Genomic DNA, 27,270 nt, shown 5'->3' with positions numbered 1-27,270 from the left:
CAGGTGCTGTATGCCTCTGCAGAGTGCTTCAATAAGCTGAACTGGACCCTGATGGAGCCCATCCCATTCAGGAGAGGGGTTTATCAAGGCTGCCCACTGTTGGGCCAACTGTACACCTTGGCCTTGGAGCCCTTACTTGTTCTCCTGCAGAAGCGGACGGCGAGGTTGATGCTCCAGAAGCTGGCAGTGCGGTTGGGCCTGTCAGCATATGCTGACGACGTACTTCTAATGGGCCAGGACTCAGGTGACCAGGCGCAGGTGGAGGCCTGCCAGGCATTGTACTCAGCGGCCTCCTCTGCCCGGGTCAACTGGGTAAAGAGCTTTGGCCTGGCGGTGGGTGCTGGGTGGTAGGTGGGCTCACTCCCACCCATGCTCCATGGGTTCTTCTGGAGTGTGGGCTCACTGTTCTACTTGGGGGTCTACCTGTCCCCCACAGACCCCTCCCTTCTGGAGAGCTGGCACCAGCTGGAGGCACGGGTCGTGGAGCAACTCTAGGCACAGGCAAAGCTCCTGAGATGTCTCTCTTTGTGTGGGAGAGTGCTGGTGCTGAACCAGCTGGTCATGTCCATGCTCTGGCACCACTGACATACCCTGCCTGTGCCCCCTGAGGTCCTGACAGGACTCCAGAGACAGGCACTGGAGTTTTTCAGGCCAGAACAGCAGTGGGTCAGTGCAGGGGTCCTGAGCCTCCCCTTGTGGAGGGTGGCCAGGGTCTGGTTTATCTGTACAGGCAGGTCCTGGTATTCCACCTTCAGGCCCTGCAGCGACTGCTATATGGTGTCGGTAGCCATGTGGCATGGGGCCACCTGGGGTGCGCTTTCCTCCATGGGCAGGCAGCATGCTTCAGGACTGAGGAAAGGGCCAATCACAGAGATGCCCTGGCAAGCTGCCAGAGCATCTCTGTGAAGGACTGAGCCTCCAGTTGCCTCCAGTTGTCTCAGACTGTGCCCTGACCCAGTTTTTTCCCCATGGTATTCTTTGACCCCTGGATATCCAGGGGATTAATTTTTCTTCCCCGCTGTGATTTTGCAGTGCAGGGAATCATTATTTTTATTCTTGCAGGGATTTGAGACGCTGCAAGAGGCACGTGTGGGCATGTGTGGGCTTATCTGGGCACACCCTATAGCTTTAAAGTTTGGACACTAGAACTAGACACAGTATTCCAGCAGTGATCAATTTCCACTTGTAATCCATTGTCATAATTTTGCTCATCTCATATGTTCCTTTCCTTCAAATCACAAACTATCATTTCAGGATCACTTTCACCCAAGTTGCTTTCTACCTTTGGTCTCAATGACTTCTCCCCTATTAATCAGGAAAGAGTCGTTCATACAGTACAAAGTGGGGGCATCTACATGAGATACTTACTGTGGGGTTGTCCAATTAACTCCACAGTAAACATTTCGGTGTCTACACATACATCTCAATTAGACCGCAGGAAACTAATACACTCCACAGTGAAGCACTTGTAAATACAAATACTACCGTCTGCAGAGTATTTTACTCCCCAGCATCGCATGTGTAGATGCTGATGTGGTTGGTTGGGGTGCATGTGTGCTTCAGTGCAGGGTCTGCCTTCTGGCTAACTCTACACTGAAGCACCTTTGTGGTCCAGCCAGTCCCTCCATACACATTGGGGCTGCTTTGACTTGGCTGAAAGTGCTGTGGTCCTAGGTGCACATATAAACCTGGTGCCTAACAGCAATAAATGTGGGCACAATAAACAACGGAGTTTATTGCTTTGAATTAATATACTGATCATGTCTACATGTGTATATGTCAAACCCATTATATTCTTATAAGCTATGGGTTGGAAACCTATGGCTCAGATCTTGGCTGCAGAACCATTTATCTTGAATATTTTAAAAGAACCTGGGCTTTGCTCACTATTTGAAGGGCCAGAAAGAGAATGTTGACATAGACAGGTAGCCCATTTTAAATGTATCAGTAACCCTTTAGTGCTACTCTGTTTTTTCACCCTCCCAGCTGGGTTGTGATCTATTCCTTGTGAACTGTTACTTCTTAAGATTTACTATAGTGTGCAAATGAAATGAATCATAGAAATTAAGGGCTGGAAGGGAACCTGAAAGATCATTGAATCCAATCCCCTTTCTCTGGGCAGGAATACTGCTGAGATCAAATGATCCCAGCAAGGTGTCTGTCCAGTCTCCTCTTGAAGACTTCCAAGGTTGGGGACTGCACCACCTCCTTCTTGGGAAGTCTATTCCAGATTCTGTTCACCATTACCATAAAGAAGTTCTTCCTTACATCCAACTGGAAACCATCTTCTAAGAGTGTATGGCCATTGCTCCTTGTCCTCCCCTGGGGCTCCCAGTTTTTCTCTCAGCTCCCAATATTCACCCCTTGCATACTTATAGATGGCCACCAAACCCCCCTCAGTCTTTGCTTCCCCAGGCTGAATAGTCCCAGATCCCTTAGTCTTTCCTCATAAAGTTTGTTCTCCAGGCCCTTAATCGTTCTTGAGGCCCTTCTCTGGACCCTTTCAAGATTCTCCACCTCTTTTTTGAAGTGTGGTGCCCAGGACTGAACAAAGTACTCCAGCTGGGGTCTCATCAATGCTGAGTAGAGAGGAAATATCACTTCCTTAGCCCTGCTCATGACACATCAGCTAATGCATCCCAATATGCTGTTAGCTCTGTTGATTACAGCAACCCACTGGTGGCTCATGTTCATACTGTGATCAACCATAACCTCGAGGTTCGTTTCAACCATCATGCTGGCCAGGAAATCTCCTAACCTATATTCATGTTGTTGTTTACTTCTCTTCAGAGGAAGCACTCTGCATTTATTCTTATTGAACTGCATCCAGTTCTACTCTGCCCACCTTTTCATCTTGTCCAGGTCTGCTTGGATCTGCATCCTATCCCCTAACATGACTGCTTTTCCCCATAACTTAGTATCATCCGCAAACTTGGCCACAGTGCTTTCCACCTCCTCATCTAAATTGGTGATAAAGTTGTTGAACTGCATGGGACCAAGAACTGAACCCTGCAGGACACCCCTGGCCACATCCCACCAAGATTATACAGACCTGTCCACTAATACTCGCTGGGTTTGATCCATTGGGCAGTTCCCAATCCATTAGTCTGTGGACTGTGCCATCCCACTATCCCCCATTTTTTATAAAAGCATCATTGGAGACCATATTGAAGGCCTTTTTAAAATCCAAGTATATAACATCAACTGCATCTCCCACATCAAATCAGCTTGTTACTTGATAATAGAAGGAGACAAGGTTGGTCAGATATGACCTGCCCTCAATGAAACCATGTTGGCTATCCTTCAGCATTGTGCCTTCTTTCAGTCTCTCACAAATGGACTTCTTGATAATTTTTTCCAAATTTTACCTGATATCAGGGTCACACTGACTGGCTTATATTTTTCCAGATCCTCTCTCCTCCACTTAAAGATTGGCACCACATTGGCCCTTTCCCAGTCTTCTGGGACCTTTCCCAAGCACCTTCACCAACGGGCCCTCAATGACTCCAGCCAATTCCTTCAGCACTCTCAGGTGTAGTCCATTTAGTTCTGCTGGGTTGAAGACATTCAGCTACTTCAAGTGCACCCACACCAGTTCAACACTGACCATTGATTGGCAATTGTCGCCCTAGCCCCCAACCATCTAGTATCCAGCCAGGCAGGCTACCACCATTTGTATACAAAAACACCAATGCAAAGTATTCATTAAAGAGTTCAGCTTTCTCCTGACTGTCCGCTATCAGCTGTCCCGTTCTGCAAGGGCCCTGCATTCCCTTGGTCTTCCTTCTGTTCCTTAATATACCTAAAGAAGGACTTCATTGTTCTTGATTTTCATCGCCAACCTGATCTTGGTTGATGCCCTTGCCTTCCTTATGCCCTTGCCTCCCTACAGATCCAGACTATACTTGTGTGTTCTTCCTTTGTAACTACCCCTTGTTTCCACTGTCTGTAAGACCCTTTTTTCTTTTTTAAGCACCCTTTGACTCTTCTGGTAAGACAAGAGGGCTTCCCTGCCTCTTTACCACCTTTCCTGCATACAGGAATGGCCCTTTTCTGTGCTCTGAGGATTGCTCCTTTGAGGAATGACCACACTTCCTGAACTCCCTTTCCCTCCAGTCCCTCTTCCCATAGGGTTTATCCCACTATTTTCCTAAGCTTATTGAAGTCAGCCTTCCTGAAGTAAAGCATCTCTGCCCTATTGGCTGGCTTCCCTGCCCTATGACGGATAGTGATTTCTATCATCTCATGATCACTATCTTCTAGATTACCCTCAATCCTCAGATCTCCCACCAGGCTGTCCCCTTTGGCTAGAACCAAATGCAACAAAGCCTCCCCTCAGCCCATTGCCTTATGTACTAAATAAAGTTATTCCATGCAAGTAAAAAACCTACGTGACTGGTCAGATCTGGCCATATGCTCCTCCCAGCAGATGTCAGGGTAATTAAGGTCACTCATGACAACCTTGAATGTGCAGCCTCCATCAGTTCCTTGGAAAATTCCAGATCCAGCTCATCCTCCTGGTGTGGCAGTCTACAGTAGATGCCTACCATCAAGTCCTCTTCTCCTTGTCCCTCCCATATCTTGATCCACAGAGTCTCGAGTCACCCTTCTCTCAAAACAATTTGAGTCTCTGAGGAGGCATTCCACTCCTTTACATAGAGAGCTACATCTCCTCCATTCTTCTCTACTCGATCCCTTCTGTGCAGCCTATACCCCTCTATGCGTACAGCCCAGTCATGTGTGGCGTCCCACCAGGTCTCAGTTATGCCAATGAGATCGTATTCCCTATTTGGTAGCAGGAGTGCCAGTTTCCCTTACTTATTCCACATTTCTGCTCCTATAGTAAAGGAAAGGAATTCTTTCAGGGAAACTTTAATGGTTTTATCTTTTTTTAATATGGTGATTTTAGTCCAAGGCCAATGTGTTGAGAGACAGACAATGTCAATGATTGCTTGCAAAGTGGATGAGGGTATCTTGTCCTCTTGCTTGCACCATGAATCAGTGGCTACTTAATGACACACTGTCATGAGCAAAAATAAATAGTTTGCGGTGGTATTGGAAAACCTAACAACTGTGGAGTGCAGTACATTGATCATTATATCGTAAATTTCCAAGTCAAATTCCTTGCCTTAATACATTTTGTAAAGTGCTACATTCAACTCTGTCATATGTATTATGGTTATGACATGATACTAAACCTTTGCTGAATTTATCCACCAAGGTGACATTTTTTTTCTTATTAATGACTTGAATGCTCAGCATATATTTGTGCTTATCAATTCTGAATTGTACTGCACTGGATTAAAATTAATTTATTTGCTTGTCCTTAAGAGTTTGGTCTGGGGTACTACACATGCCCTATCCTAGTTGTTTCACTTTATCATATTGTCTCATTTGTGTTATTAATAAAATTAAGGAATAATGTGGAAAGGCAACAAAGATTGTTAGAAAGCTATGTTCTTTAGCTATGTTAGAATTCCTTGCAATTCTAATACAAAATCTGCGTCTCTCAAAGTCATCCAGCCACAGAAGTGTTATAAAAACAAATATAGACTTTGATCTTGCAAACACATATAACTGAGTAACTGCCATTCTGAACAGGCTTTGTGCTCAAGAGGTGTGTCTTAAGTTACTCACATATGCAAGCATTTACAAGAATGGGACCATAGAACAGTTATCAAGTCTACTACATTCCAAACTGATTGGAAGGGCCATATGCTAGACAAATAAAAGTCTGTATTTATGTTTTGTAGCCATTCATAAGTTAAGCTTTTCCTGAGTTATTTTTCCTGAAAGACATTAGCAAGAACTAGCTGTTGTTACATAGAAGAGAAATTAGCAGTGAAGATATACAAATACAGTAAATAATAGAATAATTCCCTCTGGCCAGTTTGTCAAATATAGTGTTTTTGGTTTATGTGATCCTATTGCCTGGAAAAGCAGGAAAACATAGGATCTCATCTGTATCTGACTCTGACTCTAACAAGGGCTAGGATAAAGAGGAAATAAACCTCATTTTAAAAGCAAACTGTATCTTTCCTTATTAGAATAGTAAAGGAGACTTTAGCTATAACACTGCTAAGGTATCTTCAATATTAACAAGTTATAAAGACAAGATTGACATGCAGGTACAAACACACCCTGGGAAGGATTCCAAGTTACTGGTGCAACAGGCTAAGTCAGTTTTCAGACAGCAAATCCGTTTAAAGCTTATTTGCAGGTAGTATAAGCAGGCATTGTAGTTTAAAAATGAAGAAATGCTTATATAATCATACCTTACTGATAAATAAATGCATGGGCAAGATCCTCAGCACATTTAAATTGGGGTAGGCTTTGCTGACATTTAAGAGGCTACCCATCTTTTCACCAGTTGAAGATATGGCACTAATAATCTGTTCAAATTAATGATTTCCAGTGCTAAATCAAACACATTGCAATAGTTTAGCTTGGAGAAATGGTCACATCATCTTAGGAAAGCTGCAAACTCATGATTCAAAGGTGGTGCATGTCTGTATATTAGTGTTTGAAAATCACTGAGCAAACTTACTGGGCAAGGTGGATCTTTGAAGGATGTTGTAGCAGGGACCTGGCTGAGCCACTTATTTACTGGGGCGACGACCACTGGTGCAATCCACAGGTGGCAGACTCGCAGCTGCCCCTGAGGAAAATGGCAAGCCTGCAGGATGACAGGGCACTCCACTACACCCTGCTCCTGGCATGGGATGGGTAGCTGGTAGGGAGCATGCCCTCCATGGGCCCTTGCCCCAAGTCAGAGTGAGCTCCAGAACCCAGGCTCCACGTGGACACAGGGCCCAGGCCAATAAGCTGGCAGGCGGCCAGAACAGACAGTACTGCCTAGGGCCAAGAAGCCATGGGTGCAAGGGCTAATTATCAGAACTCCACTTAAGTGTAAACTAGCACCAGTGGCGATGTGTAGGGGATGGACGGGGGTGCACCTGCACCCCCAGAGAGCACTGGTTCACCTCCCTGACAGGCCATGCTCCCCATTTAGGTGATGGGCGGGGGGGCATTTGGGAGTGCTGGTTCCCCCCTGTGAGCCTTGGCCGGGGAGTTGGAGCACCGTGGCCACTTCCAGGAGAAGCACGATTGGCCATAGGGGGACCCCCCCAGTCAGCAAGATTGGCCATGGTGGAACCATGCCCCCGTCGGTGAGAATGGCTCTCCCCTGGTCGTTGACTAGTGACTAAGGTGGCATCAGTTGCCTATGACTGGCAGAATGGGAGGAGAACTATGTCCATCATTTGGGTTAGGCTAGGGAGTGGGATGAGTGAGTAAGAGGTGATGATTATAGTCTAAACTTTCCAGGACATATTTCTTAATAAGGGATCTGATGTAATTGCACATGATCCACTCATTAAACTGAACAGCTGCAGGATCCAATCATTTTTTATTAGTTTCTTTTTCTTAAAGTATGCCAGCCAGGACTAACATATTGGCTAAATTAATACTTACCTGGCAGTGCTTTAAAGGGAATCCTCTATTAGCAGGACTATACATTAAATTTATAACTTCTGATTTATGTGATATTAATATAAATATGTGGATTTGACAAGGCAAATCTGCAGTTCTCTTTCCAATGGGTATGCTAACTCCAACCTTGTGAGTTTCAATCACAATTTCTGCACTTTTCTGTATTATATTATGCAATTACATTTCTTATATTTGAGTGATAATCTGACATATAGTCCTATAATTTCTTGTTTTGAAATCTAATTCCTATTTTTCAATTTTTTAAATACACTTTTTTGTGAAAATGTACTCTCATTGTGGCTATTTTGACATCTTCCTTTTGGGCAACCTGGAATTGACATTGCAAAAAACAGCTAAGGAAAACTTCCCTCTGTTGTAACTTGTTCTACTTCTGACAGCCTTGTAAACTGACACTCTCACATTTACCTCAGTGGGTTGGGCCTTTTGGAAACATTTTTTCATACTCTCAGATTAGGAAACCCCAGAAAACAAATGTATTTTTGGAAAGCTTGGGTATCATCCATATCGCTCAGTTAAGGGACTTTTGAGATTAAATATTACTTTAATTTAAACAAACTCAGGAGCAATTCAAAGTCAAGTGAACCTGTCAATCAGGTGAGCACAAAAAGGCTGTAGTCAAGCTGCAAATAACAGTCATGGGAATACTTTATTCAGAGGTATGTGACCATTTTTTTCATAGTATATGAAGCTGTAGATGATACAGAAAAATTGGTATTCGGATTTATTTAACAGGATTTTGTTTTAACTGAAAACTCTACTTCACTAAAAGTAAAACATTCAGCTTGTGGCCAAAGATACCATTTGTAACAATTAATAGAATGTTTATATATGAGTTCTAGCGACTTCAGTGAGAAAGGTGTGAAGGGTTTAGAAGCAAGGTGTAAACTAGCTTTGGGTAGAAGCATGTTAGATATTGGAAAGGTGTACTTCAGCTTGGGTTGAAACAAAGTTAGTAAAAACTACTGCATTAATGAACAAATCTGGCCCTCAAGGCCAATATTTTTATCAGCAAGGTGATTTTTCTTTTCAATCCTAACTCCATGCATCTTCCTAGAGTCCAGCCTGGAAAATGCGTGCCTAGATTTTAGCAAGAACATTGCATTAAACATGCATCCAAATAGTCTGTATTATTAAAGAGGAAAATCAGAATCTCTCCTTTGCTCCCTATGCTATGATTGTAACACACTGGTGTTTTGTCTTTAGGATGTATCAACGTGTGCGTGTATAATTCTTTTAAAAAATTATATTCGAACACTGAAAACCAATAAAGTTTCATTTTTAATTAAAGGGCTATAATAAATAAAATTAATATTTGATTTAATCATTATATGTAATTGAGTTCCATATGCTCGTGATCTAATTATCTGGTTAAACTGCATTCCATTGTAAAAGGAATTGTTGATGCCTGTCTAAACCTCACAGAGTACTTTATGTAAACAAAGTGGCATAATGTCTTAAGATATTTAGTTAAAGTGCAGTGGTGATATGTAGGGGGTTCACGGGGGTGCATGTGCACGCCCTGAGAGTGCTGGTCCCTGACTGGCCATGCTCGCCATTTAGGCGATGGGCAGGGGGGGTAGATGGAAGCGCAAATGCCCCCCCTGCAAGTGCCAGCCCATCACTGCAGCCACTCCTAGAAGCAGCTGGATCACTGCAGCTGCTCCCAGAAGTAGCGAGATCAACTGCGGGGGAACCCCTCTCCCCCACCAGTCAGCACGACTGGTCGCAGGGGGGCCATATGCCCCTTCCTGACTAAGGTGGCACCAGTAGCCCATGTTAAGGCGATAAGATAATTTTGTCCCTAGTTTTGCATACTTTTTAGATATTTTACCTTTCAGTGACCATTTTACCCATTTTTTTTGAGGAAGTAATTTTCTTCAAAATGTATGGCTACATAACTGTATTAGCTTTAATTGCAGTAACAAGTTATAACTGCTGGACACTTTGGATACTGACAGATTTTTTTGGACACTGAAAACATCAAGCAAACATGGCTTGATGAATTTCCTTTGTCTTTTTTTCCCCCTTTTCAACATTGATTTTCTTCTCTTTTATTAATATCATCTCAACTTCACTGTGATTTCTGGGCATAAATTAATGCAAGAAAAAGTTCCTGGCATGGGCTAAGATGTATGCTTTGTGAAGAGAAACCACTTTACAAGAGCAGAGATGTACTATTTGTTGGAAATTTTTACAAATCCCTTCCTTACAATTTTGAAAGAAAAGTGACTAGTTCTTTGTGGTGTGTACCATATTACAGCACTACCTGCACCTCTGTCCCCTCTTGCATGTCTAAGTGCACCAATTGTCTATCATGCCTTGTGCCCTTACCTTTCCTGGGGCAGAATTCCATACTTCTCTCACTGGTAGACTGGACCTTGAGCTGCAGTGTCTTCTGTATCAGCTGTGCTTACCCAGAGGATCCAATGGAGTTTGAGCAACAACAGCTTTTTCCTGTGGGAATCTGTGACCAGTGGTGAATATTACTCTAAGCTACGAATAGTTTTTACTTTAGGAAGCAGTATAAGAGGAAAAGGAGTTTAAAGGAACTATCTTACCTAAATCTTACTTTTCCCTAACTCTTTTATATTGTCTATAGGCCATTTTGGGTTCCTGGAGTACACTAGAGTGTGCTTAACATTCAGGCCTTTTATTTACTACTCCATTTACTATTACTTGCCCGCAGGCATGCACATATCCAGTTGCTCCCATGAACTTCAATTGGAATTGCATAGATAGAACAGAGATGAGCATTTTTCTGCTAGATAGTAAGAGGCCATCAAATAATCTACATGATCCAGTCCCATAAAAGAAAATAGTTAGTTAAAATTCCGTATGTGCATACACAGAACTCTGATCTACATAATTTCATTTGGCTACATTAACTTTTCTTTACACACTGAAAGGTTGGTTAAATCTTTTCTAGTTTTTTTAATAATCTACCAAATCCAAATCATCCAAAATAACATGATTTACAGATATGAGGCCCAATTAATTATCTCTAATGTTTAGATTGTTTATGTTTTAACTGGTAAAAAAAGATGATGGTTATTTTAGAAAAAATGGTAGTGAGAGAGCCCAGTAACTACAGAGAGTCAGATCAAATCCAACTCAGGCCTTAAGAATCAAAATGCATTGAGATGTTGGTAATGGTTCAGTTGTTTGGGTGGAAAGAGCTTGAGCCCAATCCTTTCTCCCACAGACAGATGGAGATTAATTTATGACTTAGTCTTGAAGAACACAAGAACTCCAAGGTGACATTAATTGAACCACCAAGTAAAAGTGACTGCAGTTAGAAAACCAATATGGTCTTAAGATATTAAGATACCACCTCCCACATTGAAGGAGACCTCCTACTCAGGACTTAGAAATGCTACTGGAGCAACATGAGGAAGGCTTGGAGAACCACTGGTCTAGGCTGCACCTGTTCTGTAAAACAGAAATAATCTATTCCTGTAGTCACTATTTTGGAATCTTTTGCCAACTTTCATTTAAAAACTTACTACTAAAGGTCAAACCGCTGGCCTGTCTCTAGATGCAAATACTGTGTTTGGCCTCTTTATTTAATGCCTTAAAAGCCACTAGTAAGGAATGCCTCAAAATGTACATTCATTCATACACAGAGTAAACAAAAAATATCTTTGATTTTTTAAGCAAGGTTTAGAAACAAATTGAAAATAAAGCTACTGTATCTTTGTTAATCTTAATGAAGAAGGACCTGTCAGATCAGCAACCCAGGTGAATGGAGTTATCTATCCCAAGAGCAGCAATACAGAAAATTTCTCCACAATGGGACACTTCAAACACTGATGCAGAAAGTCCTCTCCCAGATGTAAGACAGTACAGCCTTTGTGTCTTCTTAGTTCATGACTCTAAGGCTGCCTATACATGTGCTTTGGGGCAGGGAGCATTTTAATTAGATTAGTCCTGAACAGCTGTTCTAATTAAAACACCTCATCATCACATGTATTAAGCCCCCACGCATTTAAAAATGGCTGTGGGATCCCATTCAACAAGGTTTAGATAAAGTGCCCCATGGCCATTTAAAATCATGCCAGGGACTTAAATACACATGATGGTGGGGTAATACCGGAGTGTTCTATTAATTGAGTCTGCTTTGACATGTTCTAATAAAATGCAAATGAGCAGTATATAGGCAGCCTAAGGCACTATAACTGTTATTAGCACTGATTTTCCATTAATGAAGGAAAAATTGCAACCTTAATATAACTAGCACTTTTCCCACAAGTCATGCCATAAACACTGACCTCAGAATCAACCCGTTGCCTTTTGCTGAGTAATTTTTTAAGACACTGCAAGTGAAGAGCTAGCAGACTAGATTGTAGAGCTAAAGGAACATCCCCTCCTCAAGGAATATCACTTTCTAGTATTATTTGTATTAGGTGGAGTAGTCCCTGCTTTTTTGTAAATGACAAGGTCTTGGACAAAATGTAGAAATGTCTGAACAAAATAAACCCTAAGTTTATGCAGCAGCAATAATCCAATTCTCAATCTTTCCTGTTATGCAGTCTGTTCCCTCCTTGCTTTAGTCATACTAGCTAGAGACAGACATTCAAAAAGCCTGAGCCTGAATTGTTTCAATCTTTGCAGGTTACTCTAACCTGCCTTGTTTGAACCAGTTTGCAACTGTTCAGACATTTCCCCTGGACTGAAGAAATGCAGGTGTATGCCTGCAGTGGCTCAGGCTAGAAGCTGGGGGGCACTAAAGCAACCTTCCCTTCCCTACAACAGTGCTGAGCTGAGGGCATGTGTGGCCAGGCCCCAGCAGGACATGCTGACTAGGGAGAGGTGTAAACCCCAGCCCTGCCTGCACCATCCCAGACTTTTCCCTGCTTGCTGCTCAAGGGGCAGGAGTGTTGCTAGACCCCAGCCCCCAGCTAGCACTGCCGGTGCAGTGCATGCATCTGTTGATGATACTGAGCTTTTCAGTCTCCCTCTCCCTGTTTCTTCATACTGTCTGCAGCAAACCTGACAGGCAAGGGAGCCAGCAGGGAACTGATAACAGTGTTTATCAGCCCATGAACAAAACAAAAGCCTCTCTTATTAGTTCAAGCTCTTCTTAAACAGCTTTTTTTCAAGGAAGGAATGGAGGGACATTACCAGCTGACCTACTGATTAGCTCCAAAAAGCCCTAAGTGGACACTGTTCTGCCTGCCTGTCCCAGCGAAATTGGACATGTGCACACACAGACACCTCTCAGCATTAGGTTCCATACCACATGTCTAGGGTTGAATCAGCTATTAGATAAAAGCACCCCCCCCCCCACACACACACACTGAAATACTTGATCTATACAGGTGCTGCAGAGCCAGGTCTAAGTAATGTGCTGCTGCTTCTGGTAAACTGAGTTCTCCCCCTCCCACCGCCTCACACACATCTGTCAGCACATAATTTTTTAGTATTTGGGACTAAGGAATTCTCATTTGAATCCTCTTTGATGGTAAAAAGCCCATTTTAAAAATAATTTTTTTTTCCAAGGGAATATTTAAATTTTCCCCTCAAATTTTCATTTTCTATCTGGAAAATCAAAAATGCCAGCTTCCCAGAAGATGACTTGCCTGCATGGTTCTCCTTAATTTCACTTTCTACCTGCAAAATGGATAGCTGGAAATGAGCATCACAACTATCAGCAGGTCACTGATAGATGTTAAAAAGAAAGCATGATGGGATCTAATGCACGATCCCAACAATCATGCTTCCTACTATGTCACTTGTGCATAGCAGGAGGCATGATTGTGGGATCTAGCATCAGATCCTATTATGCCATATTGCCAGTGTAGGAGGAGCCCAGGATTAGGATCCTAGGCTCCCCTTGCACCAATTAATCATATCTTAAGCACAAGATGTGTCAAGGGCATCCGACTCCTCACTTGCTTCTACCAACTCTAGTTGTTGCAGAGACAGAAATCTGTGGGCTACGAAGAGGAAATAAAAACGTTCAGTCCCACAGCCATGCAGGAACTGAGATGCAGGTGCAAATATCAGTATTCCAGATGACTCTTGTGATCAAAAAAATTAAGCCCAATTTATTCTTGCAGGAAATTGTATTCTTTATCACTTTGATCACCATTTCCTCTTCTTCCCACAAATGCTGTCTTTTTAGGTTATCCTTAAAATATTCACTCAATTTTAACTTCAACTGTGGTTGTGTTCAGAAAATGGACTGTGTAAAAATGGTACCTTCTTGTTCAGCAAATACCCTGTATCTGTAATTAAGTACTTCTTCAAGTCCTTTTGTGGTCCTGAGTGCTTAGTTCAGAAATGAACTCATAGTGCTCTGCAGTTTGCTTCAATGAAGTCAGTAGGCTCTTTGCATGGCTGAAATGGTCTGTTATTGGTTTCTTAGGTAAAAATATAGAAACAAATACCTAACCTAACAAAAGTAAAGCTACCAAGAAGAAGGAATTCAAGTTGCTGAACTGCACTAATAGCTTTCAGTTCTGCGTACAGCATCATCCTCTGGGAAGAAATAGGAACAAGAAATACCAAAGTTTATTACAGTACTGCCAAACCTAATGCTTTCCTCTTCCGATCCATCTGAAGGTAACAGGGAATGTACATAGTTGCACTGTGATGCATCTCCTACCACCACCTGGTGGAATTTAACTATAATTGCAGCATCCATCTCATCTGAATTACTGTTTAGCCCAAGGCATCATCAAGTTAGATTGCTGTACCAGCCCTTGACTCCCTACTAACACAGAAATGTAACACTGAAGGTCTGCAGCCTGGATGGCAGCAGGGACTAGGCAGGCTGCAGCGGTGGTTGTATATTGTACTACTGCACTTTTGTACTTTATCTTTTTCCTTCTTTAGTTTCTCCCTTTTAGATATATAGACAATTACTACCCTAGTGTTATGAGTAATAGATGACAAGTAAGAAGAGACAAGCCATTTTACCTAACTTGGCCTGATCTCATGGATGTTATACATGTAAATAATCCTATAAAAGATGCTTAGTATTCTTCAGTATACCCCTCCAAAGAGGGCATCATGACAAATATTCTTGCATAGATGTACGTATAAACACACATACTCTATTTTTAGTATTTATCTTTTAATATTTTCTTCCTTCTTCTGGAAGAGTTAACAGTATTCATTTTCCAAAGTCCATGTGAATTTCATATTCTTTTAAGCTGTGCTCTGATACTGACGTGCACATCTACATTAGAAAACAAATCCAGCTCCCATTGTAGCCCTCAGAGTCTTGACTCTGGTCTTTATAGGAACAAACAGTCTTTAGAGGAACTGGTCTGGACACTTTCTCTCTTTTTTTAATCCTATGTTCAATTCTAGCTACGGTAACATAGAGGCATGAACGGCGTGTGCTCCTGGTGGCCGGAGGGGCACGGCTGCGCTGGTGGTGGTGGGAGTGTGGCAGCAGCGGGATCCCAGCAGTGGTGAATGGGGAGCTCCCTCAGACTCTGCCAGCACTGTCGGAAGCGGGACGGAGACGGGGTGGTGGTGAGCAACCACCCAGTGGTGGTCAGGGGCGATCATGGACTGCCCACAGACAACACCGGAGGTGCCAGCAGCAGGGTGGTGAGCGGCGACCACCTGCAGGCGCTGCTAACAGTGTTAGTGGTGCCTTTTTGCAGGGGGTGCACTGCCACGCGCAGAAGGTACATGTGTACCCAGGTGCACCCCCTATGTGTTGCCCCTGCATAGAGATATCTCCATATCTGTGCTAGACTCACTTGTTTATCAGTTAAATCTTAGCCTTCATTACTTTTCACAGGGGCTGATCCTGCCAGATGCTGCGTACTTCACAGGAGATACTAGTGCGCTTGTTTCCCATCTGCTTTAAAAGGAACTTGCCTTATCTCAGGGGAAGGTCTTGATTCCTTGCAAAAATTGGTCACATCATGTATGTATTTCATTAATTTGTCCTTCCTTCTTTTCCCTAGCCCATTTGCCAGGCAGCTTATAATAATGACTTCAACGAAGTTCAACTGCTGTTGGAAGAGGATAGCAATTATTTGAACATTCAGGACAGCTTTGGTGGAGACACACCCCTAATCTGTGCCTGCAAACAGGGACACAATAGAATAGTCAGTTATCTTTTGAAAAGAAATGCTGACATCAACCTCAAAAATAAGGTAAGTAACAAAAACGTTTTTTTTTTAAAAAAGCCTTGTGCTATTTCCTTCATAATGATGAACTTTGGGACCAATATGTAGGGTGGAAAATGTTAGCAATATTGCCAGAGTCAAAGGTTCAACACATGTGCACATCACTTCCAAAACACCCAATGAAATTCGCCGTAAAATCATGAGGTAATTAAAGTAAATTAAAGTTTTTGGCTTTATTTTGAATGTCCCCACCCACTGCACCCTGCCCTGTCCTACCCCACCATATACCTGACAATTAGCATTGTCAATTTATATTGAGAAAGGTCACACCTGATATCAATTAATGTTGATCAACTGTGCCTACCCAGCCACACAGCAGCTCTGCACTCATCCAGGTCTGAATTTTTATATGTTCCTGAAGCTTTCTTTATATGTTCTTCACTGTACCCTCCCAAGCCTGAAGGAGGAAAGGTCTAAGACATCATCTCTCTTACACCCATTTGGCCAACTTCCAACACTTCTCAGATGTTCCTACGTCACAGTGGGGCAGACTAACCCCTTTTACACAAGAAAAAAATGCAGCCACCTTGTGCTGCTGGGTATTTTCTGCTCTCCTTTCTTCTGCAGTAGCTGTGGTTGATTTCCCAGGAGGCAAAGGAAATGGAGAAGGTAACCAACTAGAGTGAAGTTCAAAAACTAACACAAAGGTTGGAAGATTTTGCTTCTTTACAGCTCTGGTTCTAGCAGGGGTCAAAATATAGATTCACAGGGGTAAGCAAGGGATTCTAAGGATTGCCTAGACCAGGGTAAGCAAAGTTTTTTTGGCCGGCGTGCTGAAAAAAACAATGTCTACCTTGGAAGGCGCTGGAGTGCCAACATGCCGGAGCCCAGAGCAGCTGTTTGCAGCCTCCCGGCTGCAGGGAGCCCGGTCTGCTTGCAGCCTCCCAGCCACCTGCTGGGAGCAGCCTGGACTCTGTGGCTGGCAGCAGCTGCTTAGAGCCTGGGCTGGCAATGGCATACAAAGCAAAATGGCCTTGCGTGCTGGGGGTTGCTGGGGGTTGCTGACCCCTGATCTAAACCCCCCCCCCCAAATTCAGGATTTGTTGTTCCTGTACCCAGAGGCAACCTGAGCAGGGTGCAGGGCCTGGGGGCAAATCAGCCTGTATGGGACCCTGACCCTGGATGCAAAGAAGCCGGAGGTGGATTTGGGGCTGGGGCAGGGAGGGGTGCTGAGTGGCTGGAGGCAGCATATTCATCAGCGGAGGGGGGAGAGGGTGCCGAGCAACCGCATGTGAAGCCAGTGGCAGTGTGGCCCGGCTCCATGGGGCCTCCTAAAGCATGGGGCCTGGGGCGGTCACCATGATTCAAGGCCCCCTAGGGATGGCCCTGCCTGTACCATCCCATCCAGCCTCCACAACTGCCCTAGGCCACCTGTGTCATTGTCTAATTGCTGGCAACTCCATGTTTGCTTCCTACCTTATACTTTCCTCAGTACTATATTTAAGTGTCTCACATGCTATTTCACTGTGTACTGTGCACGCCTAGAAATATATTTACCATTTTATTTTTTCATTTCCAAGTGTGCGTCTCTGGCCAATGTCAGATGTGCCTGAGATGTATGGAGCCCATTCATTTGACTCCACCATTCTGCATTTTGCTATAAAGATCTACAGTTTACATTGAATTAACTTTGAAAAGGAGAATCCCTTGCAGTATTCATAGATTTCATAGACATTAGGGGCTGGAAGGGACCTCATGAGATCATTGAGTCTAGCCCCCCTGCCAGAGGCAGGAAATTGCAAATTAAGAACTTTTCCTGAATTGTTAGGAATCAGCAAGACAGTCAGGCTGGTAGGAGCACTTACAGAAACAGTTAAAATTGAAATTGCTTCACTGGTGGAGGGAGAGAGTAACAGAGAGTCCAATAAGGGCTCTGAACCCAGAACTGTGGAAAGACCTTCCACTAGGAGGTTATGCCATCTCCGCCTACCCCATAGTCATGTAACCTTGGGGAAAGAAATCACAGTGAGGACCCAAAACTTCCAATTGGTAGAAAGAGCTGGAACACTGAGGATATCAGATAATTTCCTAGCTTTGATTAGACTTTCTCTGCTCTCTGGTCCTTGGCTGTTTGCTCCAACCCTTCCTGCCCCCTCCTTTACAGTCCTTTCACCTCAGCTTCACTCCACGTTTGCCCTTTATCTATCCCTTCTCCCTGCCCCTTCTCTTTATTCTTCCTTGTTTTTATCTACTCCAGTTTAGCTCATACCCTCCAAACTGTCTCCTTCCCAGCAAGGAGTGGAATTTAACATGGCATTTACTGCCATTGCATTGTTTATTGGTTAATAGTATCCATTCTTCCCATCCTATGTCTGCCCTTACCCTTTAAAAAGAAGTTTTAGGGCATGCAGTTTGGGCATTTTACATGATTTAACACTTGTTGTATGATCCCTAGTCACTACTGCAGGTACCACAACTATTGTTAACTGTGGTTACAAGCAAGAGGTCCCATCACTGCAACTGAAAGTCACATAACAGCCTTGTAGCCTGACCTGGGTTGTGGAGAAGGCTTTCCCTTTGACACTCTACCTGAATAGAATGGATTTCATCCATGGCCTAGAGATCTGTGGGAGTCCAGGGATACAGCTGATCATATGGAGCTGCTGACTGAGCATTTGCGGAAGTGGGTTATTTCACCCACCAGAAGTATTACACCAGCATAGTGTAAAATACATGAATGCAGTTTGTACTCTGATGGTGGGACCATGAAAGACATGCAAGAGTCTGCTGTAGCCTCCAAGCTGATAGATCTGTCCTTTAGATTCTGTCTACGCCCCCTTGTAAGCAAGATGGGGCATACCACTGGTGGATCAGAGCTTCAGACTCAATACCCCTGCCATGATCACCCTGGCCATAAGTATTTATAGAAGAACTGGACTCAGGCTTTCACACATTGTGTGCTGAGGGCTGCACTAAGTTGTATATTCTGCAAACCTATTGGCCTGGGTGCTCATGAAGGGGACATAAGTGAGCAGGGTGTGCCCAGTTTCACTCAGGAGGAGGCATAGATATACCCTCAAGGTATTAATACTTTGGGGATCCAGAGGTGCTAATTTCAGCACCTACTTACTATTCAGCTAGAGGCTTTGCTACACTTACCTAGCATACAGAACAGTGAATGATTAGGTTGTAGAAATGACCAAAAGAGTCTAATGACAAAGATCCAAAGGCTCTAACACATTAAAAATGGTGCTGTAGGGACTATTATTACTATCCTGGCCCCAGACTAGAACAATCACTACATGGAAAGTACACTGAATCCCAGTTTATCTGAACCGCAAGTCAAAAAAGGGTTCCCCTCATCATGCTCCACTCGCATGAAGACCTGTTACCATGGCTTTGGGCAACTAAATATATTTCATTCTGAATTAAGCAAACTGCATGAATCTTTGTTTCAATATGAATAGAAGGAAAATGTTCCAAACAGATGACCAGTAAGGAAATATATGGAAATGGAATAAAAAAGGAACGACTTTGTACCTGATCCTGAAAAAAGGTTTCTTTTCTCTTTAGAAAGAGCGTACTTGCTTACATTATGCTGTGAAAAAACGATTTAATTTCCTTGACTACCTGCTCATCATCATCCTAATGCCTGTTTTACTCATTGGATATCTCCTCATGGTAAGAACAGCTTAAAAGGAGAAACAAGCCTGTATACTAACCTTTCCAACTATAAATATAACAAATACAACCATCTTATTTCAGGTGGGACTTTCTTCTTCTGGTTCAAGGCTATGAACATAAACAAAACTAATATGGGTTGCTATTTTCAAAGTAAAGACTGCGTAAAAAATATGAACATGAATAAGGCCCTTTTGATTTTTCTCTGAGTATAACTGATGCAAGGTTAAGATAGCAAAGGTGCACCATTAACTGCATGAAGAAGGCCCTTTTCTTCCTCGGAATAGAACTAACTGAGCCAGCTCAGATCTAGCTAGCAGAGTCTTACATGAAGTAACTTTCCAACCAGTGTTGAATTGTTCTTCGTGTGTTAAACAGGTGTCAAAGAGCAAGCAGAATGAAAACCTAATCAAGATGTTACTCAAGGCTGGCATAGATGTTAATGCTACAGATTATGTAAGTGATTTTATACAAATATAGAGGTCATTAATGTGGTGTATGTGACTTTGATTTACTTAGATTAGGATAGTGAAGCTTCAGAAGCTGCTAGAAATAAAGTCATATTTATCATATAAGATGAACCAGTGAAATGTTGTTTTGACATATCTAACTTGTCTGGCAAAGTAACTGAGTATTGTCTCTGATTGAAATCTGGTAATGTACAGAAAATGATTTTCCCCATTGTCAGTTCATCTCATCTGTTGTTCAACTTAATTTGTTAATTTGTTCAATTTATATTGAACTTAATCTGTTGTTCTACTTTGCTGCAATTTGAAATACTTACTTTAAATCCTTCTCTCTGTCGGAAGAGAAAGGAATTGTCCTCCTCCTTTTTATGGCAGCCTTTCAAATATGTGAAAGCTGATATCCTCCCCACCTTCCCCTTAATCTCCTTTTCTGCAATCTAAACATACCTAGTTATCTCAATCTTTCCATGTATGGCTTGTCTTTCAATCCATCTCCTTTTATGTCATCAGTCTCTGCTTTCTCTCCAACTTCACATCCTTATTAAAAAGAAGAGCCCAGAACTACACACAGTACTCTAGATGAGGCCAAACCAGCACCAAGCAGAACGGAACTAACACTTCTTGTTCCGGTGATGCAACCCAAATTGCATTTGCTTTTTTGCAACTGTGTCACATTGCTGGTTCATGTTGAGTCTGTGATCCAGAACCCATGAGATGATTCTCAGTAATACTGCCATGCAGTCAGTTATCTTCTATTATGTATTTGTGCTTTTGATTACTCTTCAGTAGATGTGGCATGTTCATTTGTCCACACTGAGTTTAATTCGGCTATCTCTAGCCGGCTTTCCTTCTGAATTCTTCTCCTGTCCTTCAGTGTGTTAACAGTCTTTCCTAGGATTATTTTTCTTGCTTCAATAACCACCAGACTTTTTGATATGCACCTCTTGCTCTGGAGTGTTAAATATGGTGAGGTGCTTTTAAAAAATTTACTGCTGTGTCTTAAGCAAGTTCTGCATAACAGTGAGGAGTGCAGCCTGGGGATGTAGGTTTATATTTTGTGGGTTAGACCAACAAACAATCTGAACAGTCTTGTCTTTCCTTCACAGTAAGTACCTTTTTCCCTACATCACTCATATTTAAGTATCTTTTTTCCCCCTCCCAAGATGTACATAAAATAGCTTCCTGCCCGTAGTACCATTAAGGGTTGGACTGGTAAAGCCAGAGATGAGTGCATAGGTCAGGGGTGTCAAACTCACACTGTGTCCCTGGCCAGATCTGTACCACAGGGTTCCTTACAGACCAGATATAGTCTGGGGCATGAGGTACTGGTGGCAGCAACTACTAGTGGCTTAACTAGGACAACAACCCTAGGCACCAACTTGAGGGAGGGGCATAGAAGAAAGGGCTACCACTAAGCAGCTGCATGTTCATACTGGAGACATGGCTGCGACTGTAAGTCACCACAGCCCCTGTTTCCCAAGTGCCTGTCTGCATAATTTTGTCATTGGCAGTCACCACCAACATGGCAGTGGGGCAAAGGGCTGCAGGCCAGGCTACCACTTGCCATAGTGATGGGAGTGCATGTGGTGGCAAGCCAAGCAGCTGCAGGGCAAGCATGGTCTATCTTGGTACAGCCTTCACTCACCCCCTGTTGCTGATTTGCAGGTCCACCAGGGCCATAGGACTCTGGATGCTGTAGCAGACCAGGCCCATTATTAGCTACATTCCAAAATCCCTGGTCCACCTATTGCTTGATGGGCTGGATGGAGTGGCTCCATGGGCCAGATCCAGCCTAGGGATTATGTTTGACCAGGGGCAGATCCAAGGGGGTTGCAGTGGTGCAGTTGCGCCCCTCCCCCTGCCCCCATCTTTGATTCCTGTGCCACCCAAACTTTAAAACCAACTGTTTGGGAGGGGCAGAGGCTTTCTATCCAGGCAGTGCTGAGAGAGTCAATTAACTTCATGGCTTATTATCTACTCCCTGATTCCTGCTACCATCTCTCCACTCTACAGGTATTAACAATCCATTCTCATTTTAAGGGTCTCCATGTTCCACTAATTAAACTATCCTTTCCTCTGCTAATTTTGCTGTTTGCTAGTCATTCCTGGTAATGTGTCTCTTCAGTTCCACAGTCCTGCAGATTGTTTAAGCTAGAAATATTAACTCAGGTGAATTAATATTAACTCAGAAGTAGAAATGACTGACAGTGAAGTATTGGGTGCACTCTAGATACCCACACTGAATAAGTACATTTAACTATAATAATTACAGGACTAATGCCACTATATCTTTGGACTATTTTAACCACTTTTGCCTAGTTTGTTGTGTTTTTTAAACTTAAAATATAATCTAGAAAATTAGTGCACATTGTAAAGAAGTTATATTTATTTTCACTTTGATCTTAGACTGCATCATATAGTACTAGACCCCAGCATATTATTAAAGCTTCTAGTTTCTCTTTAACTGGAAAAAATGTGTGTTGTGTTATATGTGATGATGTGTCACACCATCTGCATCCTTCATTTCAAAATCCTAGAACCACCCATGTGTTTTAGACCCCTAATGTAGGTCTATTGTTCCATGCAGAGAATGTTACAAGAAACACATATGTGGATTCTGTTTCCTTTCAGTCTGGTAGCACTGCCCTTCACTATGCCTGTGAAATGAAAAATCAGTCAATTGTTCCCCTACTACTCGAAGCCCATGCAGACCTTTCAATAAAGAACCAGGTAAGCAGAAGAAGCTGATAGTAGCTATGACTGGTTCCCTGCTGACCTTCCATAAACAGGAGAGTAAGCAGAGGAGACTGCAGAGTACACTGTTGTCTAGGAACCGATTTTCTTGTTGTGGAGGACAAAATATATTTGCCCCATGACCTTCTCTGGGGTAGAACAGTTTAAGCCCCAAATAAGGCATTGCTATGTCAGTGCAGGCTGCCCAGGGAACACACTGAATCAGTTCATTTAACAGTCTTGGCCAAGCCCCTTCCCAAACTAGCACTCACTGCCCATTTCTGGAGTAAGAGGCCACCTGCCAGGGTCCTGGTAACATTTTTCCTTTCATTAGACATTGTTTCCTCTCAATCACTGCATGTCAGCCAAGATGAACAATCAATGTATTTCAGTAAGAGTTCAAGGGGCCCAGACTCACTGAGTTCAGTGGGAGCAGGATAAGACCAAATTCATTATGGCACTCCAGTAGGTGCTTGCTGTGGATCCAACAATAAAATCCATTCAGAGGACTTTGAATCTATCTGATTTCTCCTTTGAAGCCTGTGGCCAAGTGCCTGCTTTCATGAGCATTATGTCATGGTGCATTTCGTTGATATCTTTCAGGATGGAGAGACACCACTGGATATAGCAAGAAGGTTAAAGTTCACCAGCATTGAATGTATGTTAAAGAAGGCATCTTAGCCTTGAATAGGATGGTATCAAGGTTGTTAGGGATTCAAAAATTACTTATCTTGGCAGTTCCTATTATGCTATACCAAGACTGCAAGGCAGGATGTTTTAAGATATGACATTTATTGGAGACATGTATTGTATCTATTGGTTGCAGTCAAGTACACATGTGGCTGTGTGTTCTGCTGTGTCTAGAAGGAGTTAACTTATTTTCATTCCATTTTGATAGAAAAATGAATTTACCCCAATGTTTATTGCTTTATTTACGTTATCATGAAATTAAAATGGTATCTATATTCATTTTTTTAAATGTAATGTCTGTAGATGTCATGATTCACATTATATTTGGAAATAAAAGTGTATTTGAAAGTTATATTTCAGAGCATGCAATTTTTAACACTTTACCAAATATAATTAACTAAAAACCAGCTGCCATGGGAGGGAATGAATACAGAATGTTTTCAGCTCTTCACTTGAAAATGTTAATGGTTAATGATGGACCTTTGGGGCCTGATTCCACATGGAGTTCTTAGGGAATTTTCATTCTCATACCTTTCATTTTCTTGTTCATTTGTTGGTTGGTTTGAGTGAAGGTAAAACAGACAAACCAAAATCACATCTTTCCAAACTACTCAATAAAGAGCCAGACTTGGTGCAGAAGCAGAGATCTTGAGGAGTTGGTTATAGCTCCTCAGTTCTTAGGACCAGGTCAGTGCCACCAATAATGCTTACAGCTACTATGGGCATTTCCAAATTGACAGTTGGCAAAGTGCCCCTACAATGATGGAAGATTGCTGTAGAAAAGCAGAATTCTTTCATATCCCTCCATTTCCTGACATACCCATCTAAGGTGCCTGCTACTGACAACAGTAATATGGGCTCAGCTGCCAGTCACAATGGCAGCACAGGTGTGGGTTGCCAGGGCAACTAGTCTGGTCAGCTGACTGAAAGGGGGCAGAGCCTGGTCTTTATAAACAGCCAGGCTGAGGCCAGAAGGTCAGTTCCCCCTCTGGCTGCTGAGGAAGTAGGAGCTCTGTGGAAGTGGGCAGAGGAAAGAAGCCCGGTGGCCTAAGCACCTTCCGTTGGGAGGAGACTGGGTGGAGGAAGCCCTGGTAGGGATTTTTGGGAGGAGAAACTCCTCAATGGTTTAGAGTTTATGTTTAGCCAGGTGGCTTAGTTCTTGAGTTGTAGCCGGTTAGCTTATGATATTGTTTTGTTGTTTGTTAAACCGGAGGACCAGGTGAGGCTGTAGGGGTTGGAGGAGGCCTCATAGGAGCTCCCCAGTAGTGGGGGGGAGGGGGTTCCTGGTGCTGCAGAGGGTGCTGTGTTTTGGGGTGTCCCAACCCCGGCCCCAGTGTGGGCATCAGGAGGAGCCCAGTGGGCGTAGGACCCAGAAAATGGGTCCAGGCTGCCAGGTAAAGCCAAGGCTTCCTGAGCCCCAATTGTGGGAAGCCCCAGTGGGGCGTAGGACCCAGAAAGGGGGGTCCGAGGGCCAGGTAAGGCCGAGGCTGCCTGAGCCCTATTGAGCGAGGCCCCAGTGCGGGCGTGAGCATGAGCGAGGCCCCAGTGCGAGCGTGAGTGCGGGCACTGAGAGAAGGCCCGGAGAGGGTGAGCCTCGGAGAGGGCAGGAGAACGTACGGAGAAGCCCAGAGAGGGTGCGAGCAGAGAGAAGCCCTGGAGGGGGCGAGCGAGTAGAGGTGGGCCCGGAGGACGTCTGCAAGGGCGTGGGCCATAGGGATTGGACTTGACAATGTCCAGGACACCTGAGAGGCTTGGGGCATGGTATTAGGGCTGGTAGGAGCCATGCAGAGCCCTAGGGCTGGGTGCACCAAAATCTATTCACATAGAGCAGGGACCAGGAACAGTAAGAACACCGTGTCCAAGGGGACAGATAAAGGCAGCCTCCCTTAGAATACTTGAACCATCAAAGACGTGGCGGGTGAAAACGAGGGTGCTTGATGGACAACTTGGCACTGTAGGGGGCTCCAGGGGAGATCACGGCAGCTCCTGGGTCCCTGCCCTGTGACACCATCTATCTGTAGAGAAGGCATGGGAGGTGGAGGGACTGACTTCCACATGGATAAACTAAAATACATTTTCCATCTAAAAGGTTTTTGGATTGCATTATGGCCCATTTACTAGTGCTCATCAATGCAGAGAAGGTGAACCTGTAAGTTAATTCTAAATCAAAGGCTCTATCCTATCCTATTGAAGTCAATGGCAAAGATCCCATTGGGCTTCTATGTGTCTGAGGATCAGACCAGAAACATTTATATCATGTGCTTGGTTTGTCTGATATTCACTTCAGAGAAAGTCTTGAAAAATGTGGTGGGAGTGGGAAAACAAAAAGTGGGAATTAAAGCTGCCATTCTTGGAGAGCAGAATGGAGGATGTGACACAAGACAAAAACTAAGGAATATATGATAGGCAAACCTAGCCATCCTGATTTTAGACTGGCCCTAAATCAGAGCCACCAACAGATCAATTTATGTTTCTATATTTATTAGTCTTAAACTGCTGATAGTAATAGGGTATGGGAAGTACAAGCAAAGCATTTCAGTGAATATGCATCCATTATTCATTAAATTCCTTGACTTAGTGATAAAATAACAACAACAGCAATAATAATAAAATTTCCACATGATGTTAAATCAAGAGGAGATATTTAAGAGAGCAGTCCTGTAGATGATCACAGTTAATTTTATTTAGTGTCATAAACCCACTGAAAAAACCACTGATGTCAACACAAAATAAGAAAATAAAAACATTACAGAGGAGGACTGAAAGTGGAGCCAAGTACTTCACTTACAGATGAGCACCAAAGCTTACCTAAAGGTATGGTGCTGATTACACATAAGGTACTTCCTTTAAGACCAGATACTGAACTGTTTAGTTAGTGCAGGTTGCTGAGTATTTGTATATTACAGATGCTTGTCAAATTAAGTTGTTTGGGGTTTTTTTGGTTTGTTTTTTTTAGTTCAACTCCTACAACAATGTGGACTTGATGTAAAAAATAATACGTACTTGGAAAGCCGAAATAAACCTTTCAATATGCCTTAGTAGCATTTAACATTTAGGTAGGTCTATTCATCTGCAAAATGCTTCACAAATGCTATATTCCCCATGAGGCAGACAATTTATTATTCCCATTTTGCAAACAGGAAGCTTGAGGAAGATTGGTAGAAAGTAGGGCTGTGCAAAATTTTGTCAAGTGTTTTGTCTGGAAGCTGCTTCGACGTGTTTGGAGCTCAAAACAGTGAAATCGAAACGAAACAAAAAGCATCGAAACAGCTCCAAAATGAAAAGAGCATACTCAATGTTTTGAAACATTTTGAAGAAGCCAGGTGGGAGGCAGAGAGCCAGGGCTGTCTTCCGAGTGGCTCTGCAGCCCCATGTAGCTCAGCCTGGCAGGAGCGTAGCCCTGACACTACCTGCTTACCAGGTGACAGAGAAGCCTCCTCTCATCTGGGGCACAGATTGGGGACCCACAGCCCCAGGAGGAGTCTGGCACAACCCTGCAGCCTTGCAGGGCATGTGGGCCCCTGGATCTGTGCCTGAATGACAGGAGGCTGCCGCTGCTGCCTAGGGCCAGTGGCAGCATCAGTTTTCCCTGGTGCTGAGTGTGGGATGTGCCCAGCACCGGTCCCATGCGGCAGTGGAAGCTTCCTGTCATTCAGCACAGATTTGGGGGCCCACACCCCCAGGGGGAGTTCAGCACAGCCCTGCAGCCTTCCTGGGGGTGCAAGTCACTGGATATGGGTGCCAGATGACATGAGGATGTGGGGAAATTTTGCTTTCAAGATTTCAGGTGCAGTTTCTGAGAAACCTCTGCACCTATCTCCTTGAAACTTGGCAGACTGCATGACTTCAGAAGGGGCTAAGATCCCTATAATTTGCATCCAAATCAGGCAACAAATGAAAACAGTTTAGGTATTTTCATGATTCTGCATTATAGCCTATGGGGAAAACATTGAAACGAGTTGAAACAGTGAAAGTTTCAATGAAACAAAATGGGACAATGCTTCAAAATACCAGGAAACAATGAAATGAAGCACTGTCCCTTCAAAATAGTGAAACAGACATTGAAATGAAACAATGGTATTTCACACAGCTGT

At 43.4% G+C, this 27,270-nt stretch overlaps 1 protein-coding gene across 1 annotated transcript; it reads left to right on the top strand.

Moving 5' to 3' along the window:
* Nucleotides 1-7,980: 7,980 nt before the first annotated feature.
* Nucleotides 7,981-23,522, top strand: ANKRD22 (ankyrin repeat domain 22). Its single transcript, XM_090057375.1, has 6 exons — nucleotides 7,981-8,168; nucleotides 15,441-15,632; nucleotides 19,179-19,286; nucleotides 19,665-19,742; nucleotides 22,385-22,483; nucleotides 23,090-23,522. Exons 1-6 carry the CDS (start codon nucleotides 8,148-8,150, stop codon nucleotides 23,165-23,167), a joined length of 576 nt encoding a protein of 191 aa, XP_089913501.1. The 5' UTR covers nucleotides 7,981-8,147; the 3' UTR covers nucleotides 23,168-23,522.
* Nucleotides 23,523-27,270: the final 3,748 nt, after the last annotated feature.

The sequence above is a fragment of the Crocodylus siamensis genome, chromosome 7 (assembly GCF_052110815.1).
Source record: "Crocodylus siamensis isolate JL-2025a chromosome 7, ASM5211081v1, whole genome shotgun sequence".
In the NCBI taxonomy this organism is placed as follows: Eukaryota; Metazoa; Chordata; order Crocodylia; family Crocodylidae; genus Crocodylus; species Crocodylus siamensis.
This window is presented reverse-complemented; position numbering and strand designations above follow the sequence as displayed.